The sequence below is a fragment of the Oncorhynchus keta genome, chromosome 23 (genome assembly GCF_023373465.1).
Source record: "Oncorhynchus keta strain PuntledgeMale-10-30-2019 chromosome 23, Oket_V2, whole genome shotgun sequence".
In the NCBI taxonomy this organism is placed as follows: domain Eukaryota; kingdom Metazoa; phylum Chordata; class Actinopteri; order Salmoniformes; family Salmonidae; genus Oncorhynchus; species Oncorhynchus keta.
The window spans coordinates 9,324,308-9,346,977 of record NC_068443.1 but is presented as its reverse complement, the minus strand read 5'-3'; the positions used below and the strand labels follow the sequence as shown (position 1 = coordinate 9,346,977).

Here is a 22,670-nt window from a genome sequence, read left to right as displayed (position 1 = left end):
GATGCGTATGCGTTGGTGTGTGTGTGTTGGTCCGTTCATGCGTATGCGTTGGTGTGTGTGTGTTGGTCCGTTGGTGTGTGTGTGTTGGTGTGTGTGTGTGTGTTGGTCCGTTCATGCGTATGCGTTGGTGTGTGTGTGTTGGTCCGTTGGTGTGTGTGTGTTGGTGTGTGTGTGTTGGTCCGTTCATGCGTATGCGTTGGTGTGTGTGTGTTGGTCCGTTGATGCGTATGCGTTGGTGTGTGTGTGTGCATTGGTAGCCTACCAGGGTATGCGTGCGTTACATCCTCCAGGGTCTAGAGGATTGATGTCACAGCAGGTGTAGTCAAAGGTTCCGTTCCACAGGTGTTTGGCCAGCTGGAAGGCTACTTTCCTCTGGGCCAGAGTCACCTCCTTACCGTGCCACACATACACCTCACTGCCAAAGTCAAACACCAGCACCTGCAGTGGGGGGCACACAGTGGAGAGACGGGACCAAAATAATGCACACCCTGTGGACCAGGGGCCATAATGTGTGTCAGACATCTCAGAACAGCTGCTAGTCCTAGTGCTGACCTAGGATCAGGTCCTCTCCTGTCCATGTACTCTTAATCACTGTGCTCTAAAAAGGCTACACTGATCCTAGATCAGCTCTCCTACTATGAGTTGTCTGCTATATGTGGTTCCTGAGGTTTCCAGTCAGGTTTTATTTACCTTTATTTAACTAGGCAAGTCAGTTAAGAACAAATTCTTATTTTCAATGACGGCCTAGGAACTGTGGGTTAACTGCCTGTTCAGGGGCAGAAAGACATATTTGTACCATGTCAGCTCGGGGGTTTGAACTCGCAACCTTCGGGTTACTAGTCCAACACTAACCACTAGGCTACCCTGCCGCCCCTAGGTACCTCTTTGGATTGCAGTAGAGTGCTGCGTGGAACCTTCCCCCACTGGTCATCATCAGGAACCAGTTTATCCTCCAGCAGACGGAAGACGCAGTTCGTCTCCACGATGGCACCTTCAAACAGCTCATCTTCCTCTAGTGGCCCCGCGGCTGTATGAGGAGACACACACACACACAAAACATCAAGAATAATCTACAACGGTGGCATAAAACATGAAAATAAAGGCTTCAGATTACATGGAGCTAAAGTCCCAATTCTCCCACCCATTTACCAAAACTCCCTCCAGCCAGTGATTCCACTAATGCGTTTAAATCAATGACAGGAAGTGTGCAAGTGCAATATTTTCGGAGAAGGGTGGAGAATTGAGACGCGGCCATGGATGCCACTGCCGCCACTACTGCTACCGCTACCGCTACTGCTACTAATGCTACTGCTACCGCTACTACCGCTGCTGCTACCTGCTACTACCGCTGCTGCTACCCGCCACTACTGCTACTACTGCGCTGCTGCCACTACTGCTACCACTGCCACTGCCACTACTGGTACCGCTACTACTGCTACTACTGCTACTACTGCTACCACTGCTACTACTGGTACCGCTACTACTGCTACTGCCACTACTGCTACCACTGCTACTGCCACTACTGGTACCACTACTGCTACTGCCACTACTGCTACCACTGCTACTGCCACTACTGCTACCACTACTACTACTGCTACTGCCACTACTGCTACCACTGCTACTGCCACTACTGGTACCGCTACTACCACTACTGGTACCGCTACTACTGCTACTACTGCTGGTACCGCCACTACTGCTACTACCACTACTGGTACCGCTACTACCACTACTGGTACCGCTACTACCACTACTGGTACCGCTACTACCACTACTGGTACCGCTACTACCACTACTGGTACCGCTACTACCACTACCACCACTACTACTGCTACCACCACTACTACTGCTACCACCACTACTACTGCTACCACCACTACTACCACTACTACCACCACTACTACCACTACTGCTACCACCACTGCTACCACCACTACTACTACCACTACTGCTACCACCACTACTACTACTACCACTACTACCACTGCTACCACTGCTACCACTGCTACCACTGCTACCACTACTGCTACCACCACTGCCACTACAGCTACTACCATCGCTACCACCACTGCCACTACAGCTACTGCCACTACTTACACTGGTAGGTCTGCTGCCCTCTCAGGGTCTTCCAGAACGCTGTGGCTGCATGGTTCTGGGGGTTGACCCCCTCCTCGATGGTCTGGATCTGGCTCGCTCTGCAGCCCAGGTCCCTCTTAGTCTGGATACACGTGGCCAGCTCAGAGGCCTACAGTACGAGACATGCACACAAACACATTGTCACTACCTGAAATACACAAGTCAATATTATAAATACAGTAGAATAGGAATCGTGTCAGCCTTGTAAGGGGATTAGGCTTTAGATTTACTTGCAATGACCAATGTCAACAGCCTCGTAATTACCAGACTGATTGTAGGAGGTTACAATGTCAGAGCTTGCTTGTTGTGTTCTACCAGCAGTACTGTACGCTGTAATGATGAGTCAGCATTCACCTTGACAGGTCAAGGGTCTCCATACTGTAGTTCAATGTCTTCCTAATGATATCAGTTAAATACTAGAGCTAGTGAAACAAATACAAGGACTGAGGAAAAACTAAGTAGCCTGGGCAAATCAAGCTAAGTAGCCTGGGCGAATCAAGCTAAGTAGCCTGGGCAAATCAAGCTAAGTAGCCTGGGCAAATCAAGCTAAGTAGCCTGGGCGAATCAAGCTAAGTAGCCTGGGCGAATCAAGCTAAGTAGCCTGGGCGAATCAAGCTGAGTAGCCTGGGCGAATCAAGCTGAGTAGCCTGGGCGAATCAAGCCTAGCCTGGGCGAAGCCAAGAATCAAGCCTAGCCTGGGCGAATCAAGCCGAGTAGCCTGGGCGAATCAAGCCGAGTAGCCTGGGCGAAGCCAAGTAGCCTGGGCGAATCAAGCCAAGTAGCCTGGGCGAATCAAGCCAAGTAGCCTGGGCGAATCAAGCCAAGCCTGGGCGAGCCTAGCCTGGGCGAATCAAGCCGAGTAGCCTGGGCGAATCAAGCCGAGTAGCCTGGGCGAATCAAGCCGAGTAGCCTGGGCGAATCAAGCCGAGTAGCCTGGGCGAATCAAGCCAAGTAGCCTGGGCGATCAAGCCAAGTAGCCTGGGCGAATCAAGCCGAGTAGCCTGGGCGAATCAAGCCGAGTAGCCTGGGCGAATCAAGCCAAGTAGCCTGGGCGAATCAAGCCAAGTAGCCTGGGCGAATCAAGCCAAGTAGCCTGGGCGAATCAAGCCAAGTAGCCTGGGCGAATCAAGCTAAGTAGCCTGGGCGAATCAAGCTAAGTAGCCTGGGCGAATCAAGCTGAGTAGCCTGGGCGAATCAAGCTGAGTAGCCTGGGCGAATCAAGCCAAGTAGCCTGGGCGAATCAAGCCAAGTAGCCTGGGCGAATCAAGCCAAGTAGCCTGGGCGAATCAAGCCAAGTAGCCTGGGCGAATCAAGCCAAGTAGCCTGGGCGAATCAAGCCAAGTAGCCTGGGCGAATCAAGCCAAGTAGCCTGGGCGAATCAAGCCAAGTAGCCTGGGCGAATCAAGCCAAGTAGCCTGGGCGAATCAAGCCAAGTAGCCTGGGCGAATCAAGCCAAGTAGCCTGGGCGAATCAAGCCAAGTAGCCTGGGCGAATCAAGCCAAGTAGCCTGGGCGAATCAAGCCAAGTAGCCTGGGCGAATCAAGCCAAGTAGCCTGGGCGAATCAAGCCAAGTAGCCTGGGCGAATCAAGCCAAGTAGCCTGGGCGAATCAAGCCAGGTAGCCTGGGCGAATCAAGCCAAGTAGCCTGGGCGAATCAAGCCAAGTAAGCCAAGTAGCCTGGGCGAATGCAAGCCAAGTAGCCTGGGCGAATCAAGCCAAGTAGCCTGGGCGAATCAAGCCAAGTAGCCTGGGCGAATCAAGCCAAGTAGCCTGGGCTCAAGCCAAGTAGCCTGGGCGAATCAACCAAGTAGCCTGGGCGAATCAAGCCAAGTAGCCTGGGCGAATCAAGCCAAGTAGCCTGGGCGAATCAAGCCAAGTAGCCTGGGCGAATCAAGCCAAGTAGCCTGGGCGAATCAAGCCAAGTAGCCTGGGCGAATCAAGCTAAGTAGCCTGGGCGAATCAAGCTAAGTAGCCTGGGCGAATCAAGCTAAGTAGCCTGGGCGAATCAAGCTAAGTAGCCTGGGCGAATCAAGCTACAGTCTGTTTGTTTGAAACTGTCTACTGTACACAAACAGGACAGGTTTCATGGGGAATAAGAGCTGCTGTAAGAACAGATGGCACAGCTCTCTGCTCCAATGAGAGAGCAGAACATCTCAACAGTATGTGGCTGAGCCCCTAAATCGCTCCCTATTCCCTATAAACTGCATTACTTTTGACCAGGGCCCATAGCTCCCTATGCTGACAGTCTGGCACAGGGAGATGGGGAATCACTATGGATTTAACCAAAGCCACACACACACACACACACACACACACACAGGGGGACTCACTTTGGCTTTCTCTATAACGTTAGCAAACTCTCCCATCCAGACAAAACAGTGCTGAGGAGTAACCAACAGGAAACAGTCTCCACTGTTCAGGGCTGAGGCTCTGGGCTCCACTAGTCTGGTCTGAACGTGACGGCGGCCTGGGTGATAGAAAGAGAAGAGTGAAGCTACAGAACATTTTTAAGAGTATTTTTTGTTGGATAGGATAGAGACAGCGAGAAACTATATGAGAAGAGTGTGCTGATAGATGTCGGTTTATTTGAACATGTTGGTACATATGCAGAAATACACATAAATATATCTTACTGTATAAAACATAAGTAAAAAGAAATGATCTGCCTAAATATATGGTTAGTGCATCAATAAGGCAAGCAAACGGGCATAGCAGCAAGTCAAACTGGCATAGCAGCAAGTCAAACTGGCATAGCAGCAAGTCAAACTGGCATAGCAGCAAGTCAAACTGGCATAGCAGCAAGTCAAACTGGCATAGCAGCAAGTCAATAAACAGGCATAGCAGCAAGTCAAACTGGCATAGCAGCAAGTCAATAAACAGGCATAGCAGCAAGTCAAACTGGCATAGCAAATGTCTTTGAGTGTCATATGCTTAACTTGGCAGTGTTGTGGAAATTCAGTATTGAGAGAGACTTGGTCATTTCTTCAAACAATCATCTTTATTTATTATTGATTAATTATTGCAATAATGAGACCGTCAGGCCACCAGTCTTGACTGACGGTTAGTCTGAGAGTCTAGCCTCAGAGTCCACAGACGATGCACAGTTTTAATATAGCTGATACCAAGATTGCTTAGTCAGTAATTTCTAACCTTCCCATAAGCCACCTTGGTTATCTACACAGGATGGTATTTTCCTTAAGTTGCCCAGATGCCAGGAAGATGAGACAATGAGGCAATGAGGCATTGTTCTCAACTCTTCCAGGCTCTCTCTCTCGTGAGTCACACACACCACATCTTGTCTATAGAATCACCGACATCAATCAATTGTCAGCTTCAAGCTCTCTCTCGTAGAAGCCATGTCCTCAACACCCAGACTAGCTGGAGGGCGCAGAGTGGAGGTCATAAAGCACAGCATTAGCAGGACAGAAATATCTTACTGTTCGTTAAGTAAATAATTGCTACATATCCAACAAGCATTAAGGTGAATACATCATGGTTCCCTCACAATGGTAAGTCCCAAGAAGGACCTCTGGTCAGTTTAGTCTGCTGTCCTTGGCTGGATTAGTCTAGTCTAGTCTCGGTGTGCAAAAATGCTGTAAAATAATAATGCTTTGAAAAATAGACATGTTAATAGATTATATGGGCTGGCCTAAATGCAAAGTGAGTGAACAGAAGAAACATCTACATCAAATCATTATTTGGTGTGACCAGCCTTTGGCTTCAAAACAGCATCAATTCTAGGTACACTTACACAGTTTGAAGGAACTCGGCAGGTAGGTTGGCCCAAACATCTTGGAGAACTAACCACAGTTTTTCCTGTGTATTTAGGCAGCCTCAGGTGCTTCTCTCTTCATGTAATCCCAGACAGACTCGATGATGTTGAGATCAGGGCTCTGTGGGGGGCCATACCATCACTTCCAGGACTCCTTGGTATACTTTACTCTGAAGTTCGTTCTTAATGACTTTTGCTGTATGCTTGGGGTCGTTGTCATGCAGAATACATTTGGGGCCAATCAGATGCCTCCCTGATGGTATTGCTTGATGGATAAGTATCTGCATGTACTTCTCAGCATTGAAGAGACCATTCATTCTGACCAAATCACCAACTCCATTTGTAGAAATACAGCCCCAAACTTGCAAGGAACCTCCACCATGCTTCACTGTTGAACCTCCACCATGCTTCACTGTTGCCTGCAGACACTCATTCGTGTACCGCTCTCCAGTCCTTCGGCAAACAAACTGTCTTCTGCTACAGCCAAATATTTCAAATTTTGACTCATCAGTCCAGAGCATCTGCTGCCATTTTTCTACACCCCAGTTCCTGCGTTTCCGTGCATAGTTGAGTCGTTTGGCCTTGTTTCCAGGTCGGATGTATGGCTTTTTGGCCGCAAATTTTCCATGAAGGCTTCTGACCAGACTTCTCCAGACAGTAGATGGGTGTACCAGGGTCCCACTGTTTTCTGCCAATTCTGAGCTGATGTGTAAGTGTACCTACAAGAATTGATGCTGTTTTGGAGTCAAAGTGTGGTCACACCAAATATGGATTTGATGTAGATTGTTCTTCTGTTCACTCACTTTGCATTCAGTTAATTGTAAATATAAACTATTAACATGTCTAATTTTGATAGTATTCTTACTTTACAGCATGTTTTCACACCCGTCTTAAACGTTTGCACAGTACTGTATGTATGTGTGTAAACTACATGTTAACTATCCCGCCATGATACTCTTTCTCTTTCGAACTCTAATCCATTTCCTCCTCCATCCCTCCCAGAGACACCCTCTTATCTGATGGATAAATGACGTCAGAGGAAAAACCTCTGATGTGATGCAACATTCTACCTCAATGTACGCAGTAAGGTAAGCCTGGTCACAACCAGAATGGAGCCCGTCTCCTGTTTCTATAGTAACGCAGCTTGACGTGAAAGTGTCCACCTCTAGTTGTCAGGCTGACTGACGCAGACACTTACCAGGGATGGAACCCCCAACCTTCCAATCTCAGGGCACACGCTAACAACAAGGCCCTGATTTGGTCCAATGACAGAGTCCTCCAGAAATAACAGAACCTGTTCTCATTCAGGAAAAACCTAGGGAATATGTTCACTCTAAAGATTTCACTATGACGTTGAGCAACCTCAATGTCAACATCCTGATTTTGAACTGATAGCTTGCCCCAAAACAAAAAGTTGGTTAGACGTTTTAAAGTGGACCTCAACAATGTTGATTAGTACATATCCATGCTATCTATATACACCTCTTTGTCAAATGAATGGGAAAGATACTATAGACACATACAGTAACTTTCACAAAATTCCCAGGTTTTCCAGAAATCCTGGAAGATTCAATGGAATAAGATCTTTCAACCATTTCTGCAAATGTTATAACCTTACTATAGGCAGAAGGAAGTAGCACAGAAGGAATCTCACCTTTGACCTGAATCAACATGAGGTTCTTGTAGGGCACAGCGCTGTTGTTAGACATCTGCTCGGAGATGTTGACGCTCCTCAGACTCACGTTGTTTGAGTTCTCCTTACTGGACAGCCCAGCCAGGGCCGCATCGGAGTACATCTGAGTACTAGTATTCACTAAAACGCACAGGAGGAGGACTCTTATTCACTAAAGCACACAGGAGGAGGACTCTTATTCACTAAAGCACACAGGAGGAGGAGTGAGCAGTGTGTGCAAATATTAGGGGTGCACACACATATTCTGTGCTTAGGTAAAACCTCCTAAATATAAATGCACTCTTACGCTCCTATGACAGAAGCATAAGATTTCCATATAAAGCCTTCTGATGGCATGTAGCTAAACCTTTGAAATGGTCTCTAATACATGTAACACACATACATGTAACATACACACACACTCACACTTCTCATCCCTCATCCTCTTGCTCTCTATGAGGCCGATGTTGAGTCTCTGCTCAGTGTACTCGTGTCTGATGTCCTCCTGGCCGCCAGCATCTTCAGAGGGTTCTTAGACGACTGGACGTTCCTAGACGGTCTCACAGCCCGTTTGTGCTGCGCTAAGGCAGAGGTCAACCTGGACAGGGAAAGAGGCGAAAGAGCCGGGGCGAGGGACAGAAGGTGGAAGAGAGAGAGAGCGGGACAAAGAGAGCCCGAAACAAAAAGATAAGAAAAATTACAAATCCTTGAATCAGCAGTCAAAGACTATCAGAATCCTGTGGATACCCCAATTATTGGAAAGTTATTATTGGAAAAACTATGCACTCTCCAAACCAAAAAGGCCTGTGGTGCTGATGGTATTTTAAATGAAATTATCAAATATACAGACCACAAATTCAAATTGGCTATACTCAAACTCTTCAACATTATCCTCACTGCAGGTATTTTCCCTGATATTAGGAACCAGGGATTGATCACACCAATCTACAAAAATGGAGGAAAATTTGACCCAAATAAGAGGAATTTGCGTTAACAGCAACTTGGGGAAAATTCTCTGCATTATTATAAATAGCAGACTACATCATTTCCTTGACGAACACAATGTCCTGAGCAGAAGCGAGATTGGATTTCTACAAAATTATCATACAACAGACCACATTTACACCCTACACACTAACTGACAAACAAGTCAACCAAAACCATGGCAACATCTACTCGTGTTGTAGATTTCAAGAAAGCATTTGATTCAATTTGGCACGAAGGTCTTTTTTTATAAACTAATAGAAAGTGGTATTGGAGGGAAAACGTACGATGTTATTAAATCAATGTACACTAAAAACAAATATGCAGATAAAGCAAAGACTTCTTCTCTCAGGGAAGGAGAGTGAAACAGGGCTGCCCAATAAGTCCAACACTATTTAACATCTACATTAATGAATTGGCAAAAACATTAGAAGAATCAGCAGTACCTGGTATCACCCTACACAACACTGAAATCAAGTGTCTGCTGTACGCAGATGACCTGGTGCTGCTGTCTCCCACTAAGGAGGGGTTACAGCAGCACCTAGATAGTCTTCACAGGTTCTGTCAGACTTGGGCTCTGACCGTTAACCACAGGTTCTGTCAGACCTGGGCTCTGACCGTTAACCACAGGTTCTGTCAGACCTGGGCTCTGACCGTTAACCACAGGTTCTGTCAGACCTGGGCTCTGACCGTTAACCACAGGTTCTGTCAGACCTGGGCTCTGACCGTTAACCACAGGTTCTGTCAGACCTGGGCTCTGACCGTTAACCACAGGTTCTGTCAGACCTGGGCTCTGACCGTTAACCACAGGTTCTGTCAGACCTGGGCTCTGACCGTTAACCACAGGTTCTGTCAGACCTGGGCTCTGACCGTTAACCACAGGTTCTGTCAGACCTGGGCTCTGACCGTTAACCACAGGTTCTGTCAGACCTGGGCTCTGACCGTTAACCACAGGTTCTGTCAGACCTGGGCTCTGACCGTTAACCACAGGTTCTGTCAGACCTGGGCTCTGACCGTTAACCACAGGTTCTGTCAGACTTGGGCACTGACCGTTAACCACAGGTTCTGTCAGACTTGGGCACTGACCGTTAACCTAAAAAAAACAAATATAATGATATTCCAAAAAAGGTCTGGAAATCAGGATGACAAATATAAATTCTATTTGGACAAGGTTCTATTAGAACACACCAAAAACTACACATATCTAGGACTAAATATCAGCAACACAGGTAGCTTTCACATGGCTGTGAATGAGCTCAGAGACAAAGCAAGAAGAGCATTCTATGCCATTAAAAGGAACATTAAAATCGAAATTCCAATTAGAATCTGGCTCAAAATTTTCCAAATGGTTATAGAACCAATTACTCTATATGGCAGTGAAGTATGGGGTCCACTCTCTCTCAAACAATGAATCTACCAAATGGGACAAACGTCCAATTGAAATATTTTATGCAGAGTTTCATAAGTTTGTATTGCAAGTGCAAAGAAAAACTCCAAATAAAGAAAGTAGAGCAGAATTGGGCCGATACCCCCTCATTCAAATAGAAGAAAGAGCCATCACATTTTACAACCATCTAAAAACAAGTGACCCCAAAAACATTCCATCACACAGCTCTACAATGTCAAGAGATGAAACAAGAGAAGAGTCCCCTCAGCCAGCTGGTTCTGAGGCTCAGTTCACTAACCCGAGCCTCAGGACAGCACTCAGAAAATCTGGCCCAACCAAATCATCACAAAACAAAAAGAAAAATATATCACCTATTGGAAAGACACCACAAAAAAATGTTTAAGTAAACTTCAATGCTATTTGGCTCTAAACAAACAGTACATGGTGGCAGACTATCTGACCACTGTGACTGATAGAAAACTGAGGAAAACACTGACTAGGTACAGACTCAGTGAGCACAGTCTGGCCCAGAGAGGACAGATTGTGCTCACTCTGCTCCAGGTAGAGACAGAGCTGCATTTCCTATTACACTGACAAATACTCAGACCTAAGAGAACATTTCTTTCCAAAATTATAAATCAATACAAAGAATAATATGTGTCCTCCAGTCACAACCTGAGGGACAGACAATGAAAAGTGCAATGTAATGTCGATAATATTTCAAATCTCGTTTTGTCTGGTCTTTCATTCTTCTCAGTCATGTTGACACTGATTTACTACCATTGGCCATTTAGTCTTTTATCCAAGCGACTTACAGTCATGTTGACACTGTATGGAGTTACTAACCCACTACCTGGCGTTACAAGCGCCATGCTCTAAACTGAGCCACAGAAGGACCATTAATGTATTGTGGTTCTCATTAATATAGTTGTTGTAGTTGTTGTTAATGGTAATCCCATATCCACTACTACTATTATTATTGCTGTTGGTCCCATCATTTATATATATATTATTATATTATTATTATATTATTTTTAAATATTTTTGTTGTTGTCCTATATGTATACTTTGACTATAAGTAATAATGAACTTGCCATGTCAATAAATTCAATTGAATTGAATTGAGAGAGGGACAGAGACAGAGACAGGGACAGAGAGAGAGACAGCGAGAGACAGAGACAGGGACAGAGACAGAGACAGCGAGAGACAGAGACAGGGACAGAGACAGAGACAGCGAGAGACAGAGACAGAGACAGAGACAGAGACAGGGACAGAGACAGAGACAGCGAGAGACAGAGACAGGGACAGAGACAGAGACAGAACAGGGACAGAGACAGAGACAGCGAGAGACAGGGACAGAGACAGGGACAGCGAGAGACAGGGACAGCGAGAGACAGCGAGAGACAGCAGACAGCGAGAGAGAGAGAGACAGCGAGAGAGAGAGACAGCGAGAGAGAGAGCGAGAGACAGCGAGAGAGAGAGACAGCGAGCGAGAGAGCGAGAGACAGCGAGAGACAGCGAGAGACAGCGAGAGCGAGAGACAGCGGGCGAGAGACAGCGAGACAGCGAGAGAGACAGCGAGAGAGACAGCGAGCGAGACAGCGGAGCGAGAGACAGCGAGAGAGACAGCGGGCCGAGACAGCGAGAGAGAGAGACAGCGAGAGAGCGGGCGAGAGCGGGCGAGACAGCGAGGCGAGACAGCGGGCGAGCGAGAGCGAGCGAGACAGCGAGCGAGAGAGAGACAGCGAGCGAGACAGCGAGAGCGAGAGACAGCGAGAGCGAGAGACAGCGAGACAGCGAGCGACAGCGAGAGCGAGAGACAGCGAGCGAGCGGGCGAGACAGCGACAGCGAGACAGCGACAGCGAGAGCGAGAGACAGCGACAGAGACAGCGACAAGAGACAGCGACAGCGAGCGAGACAGCGAGAGACAGCGAGAGAGGGCAGACAGAGACAGCGAGAGAGAGACAGCGACAGCGAGACAGCGACAGAGACAGCGAGAGACAGCGACAGCGAGAGAGCGAGACAGCGAGCGAGAGAGACGAGACACAGCGAGCGAGAGAGAGAGACAGCGAGAGAGAGACAGCGGGAGAGAGACAGCGACAGCGAGAGAGAGACAGCGACAGCGAGAGAGAGACAGCGACAGCGAGAGAGAGAGAGCGGACAGCGAGAGAGAGACAGCGACAGCGAGAGAGAGACAGCGAGACAGCGACAGCGAGACGACAGACAGCGACAGCGAGAGGGACGAGACAGCGACAGCGAGAGAGAGAGGGAGCGAGAGCGAGAGAGAGACAGCGAGAGAGCGAGAGACAGCGAGACAGCGAGAGAGAGACAGAGACAGCGAGAGAGAGACAGAGACAGCGAGAGAGAGACAGAGACAGAGACAGCGAGAGAGAGACAGCGACAGCGAGAGAGAGAGACAGCGAGAGAGAGACAGCAGAGAGAGAGACAGCGAGAGAGAGAGACAGCGAGAGAGAGACAGCGACAGCGAGAGAGAGACAGAGAGAGAGACAGCGAGAGAGAGACAGAGACAGCGAGAGAGAGACAGAGACAGCGAGAGAGAGACAGCGACAGCGAGAGAGAGACAGCGACAGCGAGAGAGAGACAGCGAGAAGACAGCGACAGCGAGAGAGAGACAGCGACAGCGAGAGAGAGACAGCAGAGAGAGAGACAGCGACAGCGAGAGAGAGAGAGACAGACAGCGAGAGAGAGACAGCGAGAGAGAGACAGCGAGAGAGAGACAGCGAGAGAGAGACAGCGAGAGAGACAGCGAGAGAGAGCGACAGCGAGAGAGAGACAGCGAGAGAGAGACAGCGAGCGAGAGAGAGACAGCGAGAGAGAGACAGCGAGACAGCGACAGCGAGAGAGAGACAGCGAGACAGCGAGAGAGAGACAGCGAGACAGCGACAGCGAGAGAGAGACAGCGAGACAGCGAGAGAGAGACAGCGAGACAGCGAGAGAGAGACAGCGACAGAGACAGCGACAGCGAGAGAGACAGCGAGACAGCGAGAGACAGCGACGAGAGAGAGACAGCGAGACAGCGAGAGAGAGACAGCGAGACAGCGAGAGAGAGAGACAGCGAGAGAGAGACAGCGAGAGAGACAGCGAGACAGCGAGAGAGACAGCGAGAGAGAGACAGCGAGAGAGAGACAGCGAGAGAGAGACAGCGAGAGAGAGACAGCGAGACAGCGAGACAGAGACAGCGAGACAGCGAGAGAGAGACAGAGAGAGAGACAGCGAGAGAGAGCGAGAGAGAGACAGCGAGAGAGAGAGAGAGAGACAGCGAGAGAGAGACAGAGACAGCGAGAGAGAGAGAGAGACAGCGAGAGAGAGAGACAGAGACAGCGAGAGAGAGACAGAGACAGCGAGAGAGAGACAGAGACAGCGAGAGAGAGACAGCGAGAGAGAGACAGCAGAGAGAGAGACAGAGACAGCGAGAGAGAGAGACAGAGAGAGACAGAGACAGCGAGAGAGAGACAGCGAGAGAGAGACAGCGAGAGAGAGACAGCGAGAGAGAGAGAGAGAGAGACAGCGAGAGAGAGACAGCGAGACAGAGACAGCGAGAGAGAGACAGAGACAGCGAGAGAGAGACAGAGACAGCGAGAGAGAGACAGAGAGAGACAGCGAGAGAGAGACAGAGACAGCGAGAGAGAGACAGAGACAGCGAGAGAGAGACAGCGAGACACAGCGAGAGAGAGACAGAGACAGCGAGAGAGAGACAGAGACAGCGAGAGAGAGACAGAGAGACAGCGCGAGAGAGAGACAGAGACAGCGAGAGAGAGACAGACAGCGAGAGACAGCGAGAGAGAGACAGCGAGAGACGAGCGCGAGAGAGAGACGCGAGAGCGACAGCGCGAGAGAGAGACGCGAGAGACAGCGAGAGAGAGACGCGAGACAGCGAGAGAGAGAGAGACGCGAGAGACAGCGAGACGCAGTAAAAGTCCATGCAGTGTAACTACACCGAATGTCATATGACATCTCTGACCAAAGGTTTACCTGATTCCAGAAATATTCTAACCAGAATTTTGCAAATACTTCATTATTTGGTGAAATTGTTGTTTACTTTGGTGCCTGACTGCCAAAGATGGCATCAAAGTCATCGTCGATCTCGATCCTGCTGGGCATGCGTGGGAAATCAGCCACGTGACTGAAGAACTTGGAGAAGAGCTCATCGTCCATCCTCATCACCTCCTTCACAGCCTTCTCGGTCACTGTCAGAGTGGTCTCCTGAAGATCTGCCACTGACAGAAACACAAAGGTCAAATTCCTACTGGAACAACAGTATAGCTTCCTTCCTCACAAGCTAAGCTGGTATTCCATATTTGATCTCATTGTCTCCAAAACACACTCTTGAAAAACCCTTAGCCGGAGACGCCACTGAAAAGCTAGCAACTCGATGGCGTGGGTAAAGACAACTGAAAATGTCAGCACCAACCTCTACTGTCCAGACGTCCCCAAAAGGTCTCCAATTTATCCAGCTTCTTATCCGACTCCAAGTTCCTCTCTGGTCTGGTTTCGATTTCTGGTGGATTAGACAGAGTTGAATTCATGATAGATACAATGAGGCCATGTTGTGATTGTACGTTTCAAATAAATGGGATGCAAAGTTCTGGTCACTTTCCCAAAATCTCAGTTGGAAGATTCCTCGAGTCAGGATGGAAAACGCAGGAAATCCATGAATCCTCCAACCAAGATTTCTGGAAAACCTGGGACTTTTGCAATTCTACACTGCATCCTTTGTGGACTGTATGACTGACCCTCCTGAGGTTTGTACCCAGTCACACTGCTCTTGAGTTTTGTGGAGACGGGAGACAGGATAGGGCTGATGGCTGAGGAAGAGGCTGTCAGACCTGCAAACACAAACACACACAAACTGAGAGGACAGAATAACCTAACTGGGTAGCCTTCTTTTAACACCACACAGCTAACAGTGATATGTTCAAGCAGTAAGGCACGAGGGGTGTGGTATAGTGCCAATATACCATGGCTAAGGGCTGTTCTTACACACGATGCAAAGCGGAGTGCCTGGATACAGACCTTAGCTGTGTTATATTGACCATATACCACACCCCCTCGTGCCTTATTGATTAAATAGATCAATGTTAGCTGTGATATATTTTCCAACGTAATTAGAGCAGTCAAAAATAAATATTTTGTCATACCCATGGTATACGGTCTGATATACCATGGCTGTCAGCCAATCAGCATTCAGGGCTCAAACCCCCCAGTTTATAAAGAATATAAAGGAGAATCTGTCTCCTCACCACGGCTCTGTTCTAGGCCCTCTCCTATTCTCGCTATACACCAAGTCACTTGGCTCTGTCATAACCTCACATGGTCTCTCCTATCATTGCTATGCAGACGACACACAATTAATCTTCTCCTTTCCCCTTCTGATGACCAGGTGGCGAATCGCATCTCTGCATGTCTGGCAGACATATCAGTGTGGATGACGGATCACCACCTCAAGCTGAACCTCGGCAAGACGGAGCTGCTCTTCCTCCCGGGGAAGGACTGCCCGTTCCATGATCTCGCCATCACGGTTGACAACTCCATTGTGTCCTCCTCCCAGAGCGCTAAGAACCTTGGCGTGATCCTGGACAACACCCTGTCGTTCTCAACTAACATCAAGGCGGTGGCCCGTTCCTGTAGGTTCATGCTCTACAACATCCGCAGAGTACGACCCTGCCTCACACAGGAAGCGGCGCAGGTCCTAATCCAGGCACTTGTCATCTCCCGTCTGGATTACTGCAACTCGCTGTTGGCTGGGCTCCCTGCCTGTGCCATTAAACCCCTACAACTCATCCAGAATGCCACAGCCCGTCTGGTGTTCAACCTTCCCAAGTTCTCTCCGTCACCCCGCTCCTCCGTTCTCTCCACTGGCTTCCAGTTGAAGCTCGCATCTGCTACAAGACCATGGTGCTTGCCTACGGAGCTGTGAGGGGAACGGCACCTCAGTACCTCCAGGCTCTGATCAGGCCCTACACCCAAACAAGGGCACTGCGTTCATCCACCTCTGGCCTGCTCGCCTCCCTACCACTGAGGAAGTACAGTTCCCGCTCAGCCCAGTCAAAACTGTTCGCTGCTCTGGCTCCCCAATGGTGGAACACACTCCCTCACGACGCCAGGACAGCGGAGTCAATCACCACCTTCCGGAGACACCTGAAACCCCACCTGTTTAAGGAATACCTAGGATAGGATAAAGTAATCCTTCTCACCCCCCTTAAAAGATTTAGATGCACTATTGTAAAGTGGCTGTTCCACTGGATGTCATAAGGTGAATGCACCAATTTGTAAGTCGCTCTGGATAAGAGCGTCTGCTAAATGACTTAAATGTAAATGTAAATGTATAATATGCTTCAATAACTAGTAAGCCAATTCAAATCATACATTCAGAGATCAACAAATTCACCAGTTATTATTTGCTAATGAAATTAGAGAACCCCCCCCAAGCTCACAGGGTCAACCAGTCAACATTCTCATCAAATACACAAGGAAGGCCTCCCGAGTGGTGCAGTGGTCTAAGGCATGACATCGCAGTGCCAGCTGTGCCACTAGAGATTCTGGGTTCAAGTCCAGGCTCTGTCACGGCCAGCCGTGACCGGGAGACTCATGGGTCGGCGCACAATGCACGCTGACACGGGCACAATGCACGCTGACACGGGCACGCTGACACGGTCGTCAGGTGTACAACGCTTCCTCCGACACATTGGTGCGGCTGGCTTCCGGGTTAAGCGGGCGTTGTGTCAAGAAGTAGCACGGCTTGGCTGGGTTGTGTTTCGGAGGACGCACGGCTCTCGAACTTCGCCTCGACCGAGTCCATACGAGAGTTGCAGCGATGAGGCTTGACTGTAAATACCAATTGGAAACCACGAAGTTGGGGAGAAAAAAAAAGGATAAATAATAAAATAAATAAAGTGAGTGGACAGTAAATGATCAGACAAATGGACCATCCGTGTTCTAACCTTTCTTGACCATGTGTTCCGTCACAGTGTACTGGGTAGAGTTGTTGGCCACGCCCTTTCCTGTCGACTCCCAGGCCTCGTCCCTTGAAGAGATCTGCTTCCTCTCCTCTATGGACATCTGAGCCTGGATCTCCATCTCCTTTCCCATCCTCTGAACACACACAGTTATATACACTGTTACATATACTGTCACACACAGTTACATACACTACCGTTTGGGGTCACTTTGGAAAACAAGGACATTTCTAGTCTGAGATATGGCTTTTTCTTTGCAACTCTGCCTAGAAGGCAGAGTTTCCACTTCACTGTAGACGTTGAGACTGGTGTTTGCGGGTACTATTTCATGAAGCTGCCAGTTGAGGACTTGTGAGGCGTCTGTTACTCAAACTAGACACTAATGTACTTGTCCTCTTGCTCAGTTGTGCACCGGGGCCTCCCACTCCTCTTTCTATTCTGGTTAGGGCCAGTTTGCGCTGTTATGTGAATGGAGTAGTACACAGCGTTATGCGAGATCTTCAGTTTCTTGCCAATTTCTCACATGGAATAGCCTTGATTTCTCAGAATGATGAGTATCAGAAGTTGTTTCTGTCCATTTTGAGCCCGTAATCGAACCCACAAATGCTGATGCTCCAGATACTCAACTAGTAAAGAAGGCCAGTTTTATTGCTTCTTTAAATCAGCAATTCAGCTGTGCTAAACTAATTGCAATAGGGTTTTCTAATGATCAATTAGCCTTTTAAAATTAGAAACTTGGATTAGCTAACACAACGTGCCATTGAAACACAGGAGTGATGGTTGCTGATAATGGGCCTCTGTACACCTATGTAGATATTCCATAAAAATCTGCCGTTTCCAGCTACAATAGTCATTTACAACATTAACAATGTCTACACTGTATTTCTGATCAACTTTATGTTATTTTAATGGACAAAAAAATAGAAATGTCCTTGTTCTTGAAAGAAAAGCTAAATGACCCCAAACCTTTGAACGGTAGTGTACACTGTTACACAATTCCTGTTACACCCACAGTTTTACACATTTCCTGTTACACATACTGTTAAGTACACTTTTAAGTATATTGTTACACATCCTGTTACACATCCTGTTACAGGATGGCGGCAGGGTAGCCTAGCGGTTAGAGCATTGGACTAGCAACCGAAAGGTTGCAAGTTCAAATCCCCGACAAGGTACAAATCTGCCGTTCTGCCCCTGAACAGGCAGTTAACCCATTGTTCCTAGGCCGTCATTGAAAATAAGAATTTGTTCTTAACTGACTTGCCTAGTAAAATAAAGGTTAAATATAATTTTTTAAAACAGTTATCTATCCTGTTACAGAATTACACATCCTGTTACATATACTGTGTCATGACGTTGGTCTGGGGATAGGTTTATGACAGCCATAAATGCCTCTTTCCCCCTCTCTACCCTACTGATGTTTAAGCCCTGGTTAACATAGAGATTCTGGGAACATCAGAACATCAGTAGGTGGGGGAAATTAACTATATTCTGGTAATCCAATGGAACATATGCGGTGGTACTTAATGAATATGATGTCAGTTCGGTTGTCATCTGAGACATTCTCATCAATGATAAGATGACAAACGCTACAGTGGAAAGTCTACACATCAGAGTTAGACTTACATGGAATTGTTGTTCAATTTAAATGTTTGAATATGAAATTATTCGTGATGGGATGAAATGTGATTTTAGCTTCTAAAATGTGAGATTTGGGTTTTCCATAAGATGGGGCTCTGCTCAATCAGTGGCCGCCCCTGTGAAAAGACACGGGCTATAAAACTTTTCAAACACGCCCTCCTATATAAGCCCTTGACGACAATATAACCTCCTGTTCCAAGGACGTGAGGACGACGGTCCGATGTCAGAATGGTTCAGATAATAACTACAGAACGAAGCCAACATCAGCGTGAGCTTTGGTTGAGAATGGTATGAACTTTGAACTCTTATTCACGACAGAAGTGATACCTCCTAGCTTTTGAGTTAGCAACAGCCGCTGCAAACGAGGGTTAGGAAGGAACAGACAGAGTATCCCGTCTACCACACAACGATGTTACTACAACGTATTCAATTTACCAGCAGAGACATTCTTCAAGGGACAAAGGACTCGGTTGGTGAACACAGCCTTCCATCTACCACCAACCTACTGAAGTGCAGCTCAGAGTAAATATTTATTGCATTTTCCTTTTCCAAATGGGCGGTAATTTAGAATGCATAAGATACTGCATTTACGATAGCACAGCTTTGCCCTTTGTTCCTCAGTCTTCCCGCTCTTTCATTCAAACCCAGCCCCTTTTCTTTTGTGTAAACAGCTGTCTGTCATATCTGTTCCGCCCGCTAGGGACGTTTTCCTTTATGACGTAATTTGTAATCAAGGTATAATTCATTCTGTGTATATGTAATTCTGTGTGATTAGTTAGGTATTTAGTAAATACACAATTAAACCCAATTTTGCATTGCTGATTCAACTTGTTAGCCAGGGTTTTCAGATGAGACTGAATTAAGGTGACGATTAATATTGACTGCTATGGATGTAAAATATTACTAGGTCTTTAAGAGTTTATTCGGAAGATAACAGCTCTATAAATATTATTTTGTGGTGCCCGACTAGTTAATTACATTTACATGATTAGCTCAATCAGGTAACATTAATTACAGATAAATTATTTTATAGAATAGCATGTCATATCACTTAAACCAGCATAGCCAAAGACACGACAACTGTTACAGATTTACATACTGTATGTAACAGTGTATGTAACTGTGTACCAGTCAAAAGTTTAGACACACCTACTCATTCAAGGGTTTTTCTTCATTTTTACTATTTTCTACATTGTAGAATAGTGAAGACATCAAAACTATGAAATAACACATGTTATAACCAACAAAAAGTGTTAAACAAATCTAAATATATTTTAGATTTTTCAAAGTAGCCAACATTTGCCTTGATGGCAGCTTTGCACACTCTTGGCATTCACTCAACCAGCATCACCTGGAAGGCTTTTCCAACAGTTTTGAAGGAGTTCCCACATATGCTAAGCACTTTTTTTTCTACTTTTCCTTCACTCTGCAGTCCAACTCATCCCAAACCATCTTAATTGGGTTGAGGTTGGGTGATTGTGGAGGCCAGGTCATCTGATGCAGCAATCCATCACTCTCCTTCTTGGCCAAATAGCCCTCATACAGCCTGGAGGGGTGTTGTGCTGTTGAAAAACAAATGATTGTGGGACAAAGGGCAAACCAGATGGGATGGCGTATCGCTGCAGAATGCTGTGGTAGCCATGCTGGTTAAGTGTGCCTTGAATTGTAAAAAAAAAAAAATCCTACACTGTCACCAGTAAAGCACCCCCACACCACCACCTCCATGCTTCACGGAGGGAACCACACATGCATAGATCATCCATTCACCTACTCTGCGTCTCAAAGACAAGGCGGTTGGAACCAAAAAATCTCAAATTTGGACTCCAGACCAAAGGACAGATTTCCAGGTTTCCATTGCCCATTGTTCGTGTTTCTTGACCCAAGCAAGTCCTTCATATTGGTGTCCTTCAGTAGTGGTTTCTTTGCAGAAAATCGACCATGAAGGCCTGATTCACGCAGGCTCCTCTGAACAATTGTTGTTGAGATGTATCTGTTACTTGAACTCTGAAGCCTTTATTTGGGCTGAAATCTGAGGTGCAGTTAACTCTAATGAACTTATCCTCTGCAGCAGAGGTAACTTTGGTTATTCCTTTCCTGTGGTGGTCCTCATGAGAGCCAGTTTCATCATAGCGCTTGATGGTTTTTGCGAGTGCACTTGAAGAAACTTTCAAAGTCCTTGAAATTTTCCGGATTGACTGACCTTCATGTCTTAAAGTAATGATGGGCTGTCGTTTTTCTTTGCTTATTTGAACTGTTCATGTCATAATATGGACTTGGTATTTTACTAAATAAGGCTTCTGTGTACCACCCCTACTTTGTCACAACACAACTGATTGGCTCAAACGTATTAAGAAGGAAAGAAATTACAAATTAACAAGGCACACCTGTTAATTAAAATGCATTCCAGATGACTACCTCATGAGAGAATGCCAAGAGTGTGCAAAGCATCAAGGCAAAGTGTGGCTACTCAAATATAAAATATATTTAGATTTGTTTAACACTTTTGGTTACTACATGATTCCATATGTGTTGTTTCATAGTTTTGATGTCTTCACTATTATTCTACAATGTAGAAAATGAAAACCCTTGAATGAGTAGGTATGTCCAAACTTTTGACTGGTACTGTTACACACACCGTCACACACACCGTTACACATGTTACAAATACTATTACACGCTGTTACACATGTTACAAATACTATTACACGCTGTTACACATGTTACAAATACTATTACACGCTGTTACACATGTTACAAATACTATTACACGCTGTTACACATGTTACAAATACTATTACACGCTGTTACACATGTTACAAATACTATTACACGCTGTTACAAATACTATTACACACTGTTACAAATACTATTACACACTGTTACAAATACTATTACACGCTGTTACAAACCGTTACTATTACAAATACTATTACACACTGTTACACACTATTACACGCTGTTACAAATGTTACAAATACTATTACACGCTGTTACAAATACTATTACACACTGTTACAAATACTATTACACGCTGTTACACACACCGTTACACACTTACAAATACTATTACACACTGTTACAAGTACTATTACACGCTGTTACACATGTTACAAATACTATTACACGCTGTTACAAATACTATTACACACTTACAAATACTATTACACACTGTTACAAGTACTATTACACGCTGTTACACATGTTACAAATACTATTACACGCTGTTACACATGTTACAAATACTATTACACGCTGTTACAAATACTATTACACACTGTTACACGCTGTTACAAATACTATTACACTACGCTGTTACACACACTATTACACGCTGTTACAAATACTATTACACGCTGTTACAACACTATTACACGCTGTTACACACACACTATTACACGCTGTTACACGCTGTTACACGCTGTTACACGCTGTTACACACACACTATTACACGCTGTTACACACACTATTACACGCTGTTACACACACTTTACACGCTGTTACACACACTTACACGCTGTTACCGCTGTTACACACACTATTACACGCTGTTACACACTATTACACGCTGTTACACACTATTACACGCTGTTACACACACTATTACACGCTGTTACACACACTATTACACGCTGTTACACACACTATTACACGCTGTTACACACACTATTACACGCTGTTACAAATACTATTACACGCTGTTACACTACACGCTGTTACACGCTGTTACACACACTATTACACGCTGTTACACACACTATTACACGCTGTTACAAATACTATTACACGCTGTTACAAATACTATTACACGCTGTTACAAATACTATTACACACTGTTACACACCGTTACAAATACTATTACACGCTGTTACACGCCGTTACAAATACTATTACACGCTGTTACACACACTATTACACGCTGTTACACACACTATTACACGCTGTTACAAATACTATTACACGCTGTTACAAATACTATTACACGCTGTTACACACACTATTACACGCTATTACACGCTGTTACACACACTATTACACGCTGTTACAAATACTATTACACGCTGTTACAAATACTATTACACGCTGTTACAAATACTATTACACG

At 46.2% G+C, this 22,670-nt stretch overlaps 1 protein-coding gene across 1 annotated transcript in view; it reads right to left on the bottom strand.

Moving 5' to 3' along the window:
- LOC118401761 (supervillin-like) overlaps positions 1–22,670 on the bottom strand; it is a 77,312-nt gene that overhangs the window by 9,643 nt on the left and 44,999 nt on the right. Inside the window, 11 exon segments of the mRNA XM_052476265.1 lie at positions 263–438; positions 882–1,027; positions 2,095–2,242; positions 4,464–4,600; positions 7,560–7,718; positions 8,004–8,087; positions 8,090–8,175; positions 14,010–14,187; positions 14,382–14,468; positions 14,704–14,796; positions 16,912–17,062. Of these exon segments, the coding sequence (XP_052332225.1) occupies positions 263–438; positions 882–1,027; positions 2,095–2,242; positions 4,464–4,600; positions 7,560–7,718; positions 8,004–8,087; positions 8,090–8,175; positions 14,010–14,187; positions 14,382–14,468; positions 14,704–14,796; positions 16,912–17,062 (1,445 nt within the window).